General features: G+C 39.2%; 1 protein-coding gene across 1 annotated transcript; it reads left to right on the top strand.

The window, feature by feature from the left end:
- Positions 1–1,541: 1,541 nt before the first annotated feature.
- On the top strand, positions 1,542–4,377 carry LOC146693937 (mRNA decay activator protein ZFP36L1). The gene is made up of 2 exons (XM_085429945.1): positions 1,542–1,663; positions 2,127–4,377. Exons 1-2 carry the CDS (start codon positions 1,631–1,633, stop codon positions 3,312–3,314), a joined length of 1,221 nt encoding a protein of 406 aa, XP_085286071.1. The 5' UTR covers positions 1,542–1,630; the 3' UTR covers positions 3,315–4,377.
- Positions 4,378–9,517: the final 5,140 nt, after the last annotated feature.

Below are 9,517 nucleotides of genomic sequence, written 5' to 3'. Positions count from 1 at the left end.
CAGCTCTTGTGGTGGCTCCACTTCCTGTGAAGCTCTCCAAAGTTCTTGAGTTGACTTTTCTTGATAATCTTCTGTATGCAATCATCCCTGTTGCTTGTGCACCTTTTCCTATCATACTCTTCCCTTCAAGTCAAATTTCCATCAACAGCTTTTGATACTACGCTCCGTGAACAGGCAGCCATTTCACCAATAACCCTCTATAGATTACTCTCCTTGTAGACAGTGTTAGTGGTCATCATCTGTTAACGGTCTTCACCATGGCTGTGGTTGAATTGACTCAACTAGACCAAGAGACATGTGATATTTATATTTTATCACAGTCTTAATCAGCAAAATGCAAATGAAAAAGGGCTTGAAATCTTCTGCTTCATGTGTCAGGGTACAGACTATATGAACATTTATTGTTCACACTTGACACTGTGTGAAACCGATCCATGCAATGTGTGAATCACAGAGTGTTTCTACAGTCGTACTATACAAAAAAAAAAAATCACCCCAGAATATTATAAACAAGTTAAGTGTTAATGTAACATGTTTTTAATGCCTGTGAGAAAGACAGAAAAACATAGCTAACGCAATGCTCACTGTGGAAAGAAAAAATGGTTAAACACTAATAACAATATGCTTCTGGTAATTACTTTTGTTTTGTTTGTGAAGTTTATGTGTCAGCTTCATTTCCACTGTGGGCCATCCAAAGTGGGGTATGTGTGCAAACCTTGCATTAAAACAGCTTTAAAAACGTGTGGCTACACATGACGTGAAGGAGTTATTCACCACATTCTACTACCAATAAGAGACCACTATTGGTTTCTTTCATCTGTAATCAATGCTTCTATTGTCTGTGTTCTGGTAATGGTTAGACTCTGCTGGAGCTCTGGTGCACAGCAGAAACCAGACCACAGATGGGGAAATGTCTGCATGTATTCTGGTAAACAAGAAAGCACAGTGATGTATATGTAACGTAATGTGAGCAAAAGATATAGTGTAGAGGCGACACGGGATTTGATCAGAGATGATTGATGGCACTTCCAGAAAGCTGGGCATTAGTCATATATGAGTATATGGCTGCATATGTTTATTACTATCTATTAACTACTACAGACTATAGAACAGATGTGCCTGTACTTTGAGATGAAAGGAGTCAGTGTATTCATCTTAAATAAACAGCCTTCCTTGCCACTTTACATTGAGCGCTTTGGGTTTTAAAAAGTATCACAGAGTTTGTGCGGTTAAAAATCATTCACACTAATTGGTACAGAATAAGAGCAAAAACAGCAAAACAAGTGTGCGCCGTTCTAGGTTTGGAGTGGGTATGAGAGCTATGTAAATAGGCCCCCTTGCCTACGAAACTGACACATTTCACGCAACTAGTTAAAAATACACTGTTTTCTTTCTTCTCTTCCTCTCTCTCTCTCTTCTACCGTTTAAGTCCCGCCCATCTCTTAGCTCATATGAAACTTGAGGCAGCAGCAGCGTCATCCCGGAAGGGGGAATGGAAACTCCTCCCAGTATAGGAGGGGCTTTTAAATAGACTTAAAAGGAGAGGCTCGACCATTAACTTTTAAGACTGGACATATATCCAACAGTCAACTGGAGTTCAGACCCGAGTCCTTAACTTGTTGCCAAAAGGATGTCCGAAATGCTCGACGATATCTTAACAAAGGTGAGTCAAACTACTTCAGTGTTTTGTTTTTGTTTTGAAAAACCCTTTTTCTAGTTGGTGGGTGGCGTGGCTTAGGCGCTCTGACTGTAACACTTTGAAAAGGTGTTTTGATGCGAACACCTTTTGAAATGACAGAGGGCCTCCTCACTTTGTGATTTAAGACATAATGAGGTGACTAAGACGGTCAGCTGCTCAGTTGGTTGTGTGCCCTAGTTTAATCTTCCTGTATCAGTAAACTAATGGAAAATCACAAACTATGATTTTATTCATTTATATTATTTCAGTTAATCTCAATTTAATTTGGCTACATTATTGTTATTGTTGTTGTTATTATTTGTTTGGCATTTATGTAACCCAATATCCTAAATAAAGCTTTATAGAAAGACTTTGAAAATGTTCAGCATTTCATTAATATTAGACATATATTGTTTTGGATTCTAACAGTCTCCTCTGTCTGTTACAGAACTTGATCAACCTGGCCTTGAACGAAGTCTCAGGGCAGAGCCATCGGTCTGCCCCCTTTTTCACCCCTTCCCCTCCTGGCTCTCTGAGCCTCAACATGAGCACTGAGCATGTTAATAATGACGACACTGGCAGCTCTCTCTGGCCAACCATCTGGGGCCCGGCCCCTGTCTCCACAAAGAAACAGCTACCTTTCCGTCCCGATCGCTCCATGAGTCTAACTGAATCCAGCAGCAGCCTTCTCTCTTCGTTTGGACAGCTGAAGAACTCAGAGCTGTTTCCCTCAGGCCCTACTGCTACTACTGTGCCTCCCCCACCAGGCTTCCCTCCCTCATCTACTGTTTCTGCCCAGACCCCACCAATGGTGTCCTCTAACCGTTACAAAACTGAGCTGTGCCGTGGCTTCCAGGAGACTGGCAGCTGCAAGTATGGCAGCAAATGCCAGTTTGCCCATGGTGAGGCAGAACTAAGAGGACTGTACCGCCACCCCAAATACAAGACAGAGCCCTGCAGAACCTTCTATAACTTTGGCTACTGCCCCTATGGTTCACGCTGCCACTTCATCCATGAGGAGAAAATCAGCGATGGTCCGTTACTGTCTGCCAAATTCCAGCGGCAGCAAACTACCACAACACCCAGTGTTCACAATCCACGGCACCAGCTCCGCCAAAGTGTCAGCTTCGCTGGGTTTCTGGGCTCTTCTCGCAGCTCCTCCCCTCCATCATTCGCCTCGGTCTTCGGTGATCCTAACCAGGGTTTCAGCCGTGCTCCCTCTGTTTCTCCACCTCCTGCTGACCTTCTCTCCCCAGTGTTTGACTCTGTGCAGCGTGAGGCAGCAGCATTCCCGTTTGGCAGCCAGCAAACCCGTATGAGCGCTGGAGACATCCATAACATTCCTCTCATCTTGGAGCCACAGGTCTCACGTTGCGTGTGTGGTCATGGAAATAATTTCAGTAGCAACAACAGCAGTGTCTTCACCAACGTGAAGGACGGGCAGCACCAGGACAGCAGTATGCTGTTTCCAGCTGCTGGAACATTCGTAAAGCCTTCACTGCAGCGTTTCTCCTCTGAGGACTCCCTGGAGGAGTCCTACAGCAGCAGCAGTTCCAGTGGAACCGAGTCTCCGACCTTTGATGGCTCAGCCACCAAGAGGCTCACTGTGTTTGAACGCCTATCCCTGTCTGACTAAATGGATCCAAAGGGAAATAACAAAAGATAAATGACTTTCTTTTTAACTTTTCTGTCTATCTGGACTTTCATCAGCACCAGAACTGTTCAGAACAAGTCGACAATAACACTTAAAGTTCTTAATTTATGTGTGTAAAGTTGAGCTCATCTTAGACTAACTACACATACTGAGATGATTTAAGTACCCAAATGTTATCAATCTATTTTTATACATAACATGTAGCTTATAAGACCTATATATGCGGTCTTCCGTCAAAATTAACTCATCTGCAGGTCTTGACATTACCGGTGAATGTTGGTAGTGATCAAAATAGCTTTGGTGATAATCAGTGATTCCTGTGCCTTGAATATTTTCCCTACCTAATAGGCTATTTATGCTCTGTGCCACAAACAGTATGTTTGATTCAGTAGCCTTTACCAGTGAGACCTGACATGTGTCTGTGATATGCACTTTACAGCTAATTCTAAAGGGAGAACCTGTCAAATCTCTCAGTAGCATTCAACCAAAGCTTCGTTCTTCACTCTGTCTGTGTGTGGACGTGTGTGCGCGTGTGGGCCTTGTACAGAATATGCATGTGAGAGTGTATGTGTGTGTCTGTCGTTTTGTAGACGTGGAAGCAAATACAACTTGCAGAATGCACAAAGATCAAAGTGCTCTAATACAAATAAGGTATGTCCGTGAATTCAAATCTGAATATATACACTTAATAACATTTGATTCTGTAAAACATTCTGTAATATTTGCTACTTTGTAAATTGCACACTATCTTTTATTTCCCCCCTTGTGTTTGACAGCCTGGTTCAGGGAACACCGCAGTATTCCTTTTGGGTATTGGTTACCTTGTGTTGTTTAACTTAAACTGATATATTTATTATGATATTTATTTGCATTTAGAGAAAATTGTATTTTGTACTTTATTTATGGAAAAAAAACTTCACTGTTTGTGAAATGCAAATGTGAGAAAAAGCAAAGTAGAAAAGATAATCTTATATTTTTGATTGCCTGAAAATAAGAAAAATACATTTTAAAAAAAATTCTCAATAAAGAAATGATTGTACGCTGATGTTTTGGACTCGTGTTATTTACAGCTTATGCATTCACATGCGGAGTTCAGGAACTTCCTGTAGTTACAGCAAGGAAAGAAGATGTGTACCGATGAAGGCCCAGTTCTGTTAAGTGTTTCAGTTAGACACATTGGAGCTGGGCTTCCCCTTAAATGGAAGCAACCATTATTAACCTCTGGGGGGTCCTAGAAAAATGCATACACTATTGGTCTTAGAGCCACAAATCAACCACGCCATAAAAAGTGCTATAAAAAGATTATATATTAATATTTTTTTCCACTTTAAATTAGCCAGTCTGTTAAAACTACTTCTCCCTGAAATATTCATACAAAGTTTTAATTATAGTTTCGTTGTTTTAAGGGTTAGGGTTAGGGTTAGCACCAACATGTATTTCGATCCACTTTTATTTTTTTTTCGCAGGAGCATAAAAAGCCCCCCAGGCGGCCAGCTGCTGGCAAGCTCCCCACAAAGACTGAAGGTGGAACGATCACGATCCCTTTAACCGTAATTAATCTGCAGTGAAAAATAGCGTTTATAATGGGTTTCAATGGGGCACAAATCGACCACTAAGACCAATAGTGTAAGTTTGTCTGTAGCTTAGCCACTGAAGCTAATTTCCGGAAGTCATACTGGAATTTTAATAGTAAATGTGACCAAACTTTTTTTTGCAGACTTTCGCTATATTCCATTCAACACAGTGCGAATGGCGTGTATACGAACAATGAAAAATGGCACAAATCGACCCAAGACCACCCAGAGGTTAAAACACCACTACTTTGACTTCTACGTGTGTTGGTAGGAAATCCTGTGTTTTCAGTAGCACCAGATTTTAAGAAATGGAGGGAAATTCACCTTTCCAGTAATCTGCTGAACCTCTGAGCCCGAATCACAAATACTTTTTGAGGATTTTTTTCTACATTATTTGAAATGAGATCGAGATTTTGAATGCGCTAAAGCCTATACATGTTATACTTAAATATACATTCTGCTGCATTACAGCTAAATAATAACTAGTCTCCTGAATATGGAACCTTGACCTTTTGTCCTCCACTTTTTCTCTCCCGATTCTGTTTTGTGCCATACATCTTTGTTGTGTATACAGTCAGGTATTTAGATTACCGTGTTTATACGCACTATCACGCAGCTTTTTATTTCCAGGTAAAACCTGCAATGTTTTGGCAGCTCTTTGCAGCAGTGCATTAAATTGAATTTTGGATATTAGGGTATTGCTTTTAGTGTAACTGTTCAAAGCAAATGGAGAATTGCTTTTTACATATCAAAAAAGCATTTATCGAAAACTGAGCAGTGGGAAATCTCATGGAAGAAAAAAAATGATCTTTTTTCTGTCGTCACTTTCTGTAAGGCGCATTTACGAGTTAAGGAGGCGTTTGTTAAAACACTCTGTTGCAATTTCCATGTTACATTCCCCTTGAGACTGTTGCGCAAACTGCCCCCGCCCTCATACTGTCAAAGAAGTGTACACTGTCTAGCAAGATTGGGATCTGGAATAATAAAAGTCCTCCTTACAGTAACACCCAGAATATCTGAGAACACACACAGAAGAAGCACTTGTGGGAGATAAGTGTGAAATTGTCCGACACATTAACGAGATTAGGACAATAAAAACAACAAATCATTGATGTATCTGATTACAGTTTTGCAGCTTGTTGAGATAAATACGATGTGGGAATTTTTCCCATTTGATTTGAGATCTTTTGAATCAGGATTTCCAAGAAATGTGGGACGGTTCAATTCCCCCTCCAAGTTAAGAGCTTAAGAAATCAGTTTTGGAGACACTTCTTCCTACTAACTCGTATTACTGGTAACACTGTCATTGCTCTCCATCTGCTTCCACAAAAATTCTGGTGAGGTTTGTTTGTGGTGACCATACATGTTTATCCCAGCCACAGGATTATATGATAGTGACACTCGAATGACTTGAAAAGCTATAATAAAAAGAGTTTAGGCAACTTGTTTGCTGTCCGTCTCCTACATACTACAAATAACCAAGATCATTTAGTAACCAGAGTTACATGTAACCACATCACGGTGTCATGTGGTTATATAGTGTCGATACACATGATACTCCCAATATTAACAGAGTGACAGATGCGTTGCTTGTGTTGACATTTCCTGAATAAAAGTGAGTAAACTTCATCCACATTTGCAAACTTCACTAATCTGAACAAAACACCGCAACCTTAGGAAATCATGAGTGAAAAACGTATGGCACACCTATCCCTAAGATAGCTCTGCTATGATCCTAACCCACACCCTTTATGTTCAAACAATAAAATCTAATTTATGACTGAAGCTCCATTTTTTTGTCAATTCTTTAGATTCTTTAAGGGCTGGATTTCAGACTCCAAGTGAACCTCATAGCCTTGTGCCTTCCAACTTTGTTCCCCTTCTGATCAATAGCAGGATGTGTTGCTATGGTGATGGACAATGACCACAAAGTGTAAACAGTAAGCCAAAAAAGCAGGAATGAGTGGGTGTTTGTGTGCTCACAATTTCACAGCCTGTTCTATAAGGCCAGACTGGTTAAAGTCCATTAACGTGTTCTTATGAGACCAAATAATGAAGACGAAAAAACTGTTTAATTTATTATTAACATAATTTTCTGTGAAAATATATGAAAATACAGAGAAGCTGGCCATTGTGGTTAAGTAATTTCTAATAGCTCACATGTGCAGCGAAGTGTACTTTTCCTGGAAGCATTTTAAGTCATAGTAATTAATCCGTTCAATTATTTCTTCTGTGTTTGTTTGACTCTTCGTTTCACGATGTCTTTAAGCCTGTTACAGTCATTTGAACTGCAACACACACACACGGCTAACATAACCACTGCTTTCTGTGAAATAGTTATTGATCAACCATGGCTGTTACTGTCAAAACTGACCTTACCCAAGTCACCTGATTCTGAGCACTATACACGTAAGGCACGTACGCATGCATAGAGGAACACACAGACACACACACACATACACACTGAAGCAAGGTCTATCAAAGCAATTGTATGCAATACAGTCTAAAGGTAAAACCATAACTGAGATAATCGTATCCCAAGACACTTGAGCAATAGTTTCAAAAGGTCAAAACAGCCTTTCATTCTCATCATAAACACAAGCAGACTGATAGTAAAGTCAATGATACAAAAACTTGGTTCCAAAGGTATCACTCAGTATGAGCTTTATAAATCATTTTAATAGTTAACTTCAGTTCAAGGTGAAACTTCAGGGACTAAAGTTGTAAAACTAAAAGAACTTGAATTTGCTTTTATTACATGTATTAAAGAGGCTCTTTCAGTTGCCTGTTTTCAACTTCAACCAGTTTGGTAGGAACTTTGCAACCTTTGGCAATCAAATCCTTTTTGACCAAACTGTCTGGAAATAAAATGAAGTAAAATTTCTACCATCAAAATGTTCAAGGTTCAAGGTAACTTTATTTATACTCAAAGGCAAGGTAAATTTGCTTTACAGAAAAATGACAGCATTTGGCATCCCTTTAAAAAAATAAAAATAAAAATAAAAAAAACCACACATACCTAGTAAATATATAAAGCTCACTGTGACACATATATAGTAATTGCTAGTATGCTAGTATGAGTCTCTGCATGTTTCAGTAAGTAAACTCAAGTAGAGTATGATTGTAATTTACTAATAGCTTTGAAAAAAACGGCCTCTTCCCTCCCTATCTGTCTGTCACAACATGCAGATTAAGCATTGTAGTTGAGTAATATTTCAACCTCAAGCCTTCGTCAACCATTCAGAGCGTGACGGAGTACGTTATGTAACTTCTACTTTACCAACGAGGTCACTAAACACTGCCTTGTTTTTTCCTTCTTGGAAAAGATAAAGCCCGAAGGGGTTAACGTGCATTAAAACACTTTAAAAACACTTATTTGATGTTTTTAAAGGCACTCCCCCTTATAGTTTCCAGCATTTAATCGTTGAAGCAATAATATTGAAGCAACTGAAGTTCACCAGAAACATACAGTAAAATAGCTGGTTTATCAAAATCTATATAGACAAGGTCACACATTTTGTTATCCTACTTGTATTGTTGAACAATATTTCAGTCCACTTTAATGCTATATTACTGCCCTCTACTGTTAAACATCCTGTGCTCACAGTGGTGCTGATCCTTGCACAGAAGCGTGAGGAGTCAACCTTTGTTGAATCATCGCTATGATTCACTTTCACGTGCAATTTGAAGGGGGAGACCTGAAAAGATTAAATAGATTAAAATAGTGCAATACTAGGTAGAAGTCATCTGGAACACCAAAGACTTGAAAAAGCACTGAAAAAAAGCATCTAGTAATTTCAAATGTAGTTAGTCGTATTCAGGAAGGTGCATGAGCTGCTATGTCGATGATGTGCTTTTTAAAAATCACAGCCTGACTCTTTACATAGATGAATGCTGAGCACAACTAGCTTCACATATTATTAAAAACTCATTATAATCTAAAGTTCAATACGCTGCCAATTTAAATAGCCCACAATGATTACAAGACTTTATTTACAAAGACCTAATTACATGTTTATTTCCCTCAATCATCACTGTCACTTTTCTGAAATACTAATGAGCTTTAAAAAAATTTATCCAGCTCACCAAATCCATAACAAAGAAAATAATGAAGCTCTTATGTACTTAAAGAGCACAACCAATTACTTGGTAAATTAATGTTTAAATGACAGATCCAGATGTGTGTGCCAAGAAAACAAAATATAGTATAGTTTATGAACCATGGATGTGAAATTGTAGACTAAATGTACATTCCCGGGCCTCGTGCATAGGAATTAATTTGCTCACATTGCATGTAAAATAAACATTCCTGCTTATGTTAGTTTTGGAAAATAATTCTAACAAATCCAAACTCCATAGTTTGGAATTTAGCAGGAAGGAGAACTGGAGAAATTCAGAGAAATTAAGGTGAAATAGCAGCATCCGTATGTCAGATTTGGAGGCAAAGGAAGGAGGAAATATCTTAGTAGTGACATCACAGCAGTGCAGGAAGTGTTGTCCTTTTATAGCCATCTTCTCTCTCACTGCTACATTCCTCTGCTAAAGACCTCAACCACCCCTCCTCCTGCTCTCTACTCTTCTGTCTTCAATCCTTTGACGCAGACAGAGGGA

This window comes from Copadichromis virginalis, linkage group LG14 (genome assembly GCF_057382275.1).
Source record: "Copadichromis virginalis isolate Kocher_CV1m ecotype Utaka linkage group LG14, C_Virginalis_male_GT1.1, whole genome shotgun sequence".
In the NCBI taxonomy this organism is placed as follows: Eukaryota; Metazoa; Chordata; class Actinopteri; order Cichliformes; family Cichlidae; genus Copadichromis; species Copadichromis virginalis.
Note: the sequence above shows the minus strand (reverse complement) of the source record. Positions and strands in the feature narration are given on the sequence as shown.

Bases quoted from the DNA above. Each gene is read 5' to 3' on its own strand.
- LOC146693937 (XM_085429945.1), top strand. From the start codon at position 1,631: ATGTCCGAAATGCTCGACGATATCTTAACAAAG. The intron at 1,664-2,126 runs GTGAGTCAAACT...TGTCTGTTACAG, and splicing joins TCGACGATATCTTAACAAAG to AACTTGATCAACCTGGCCTT.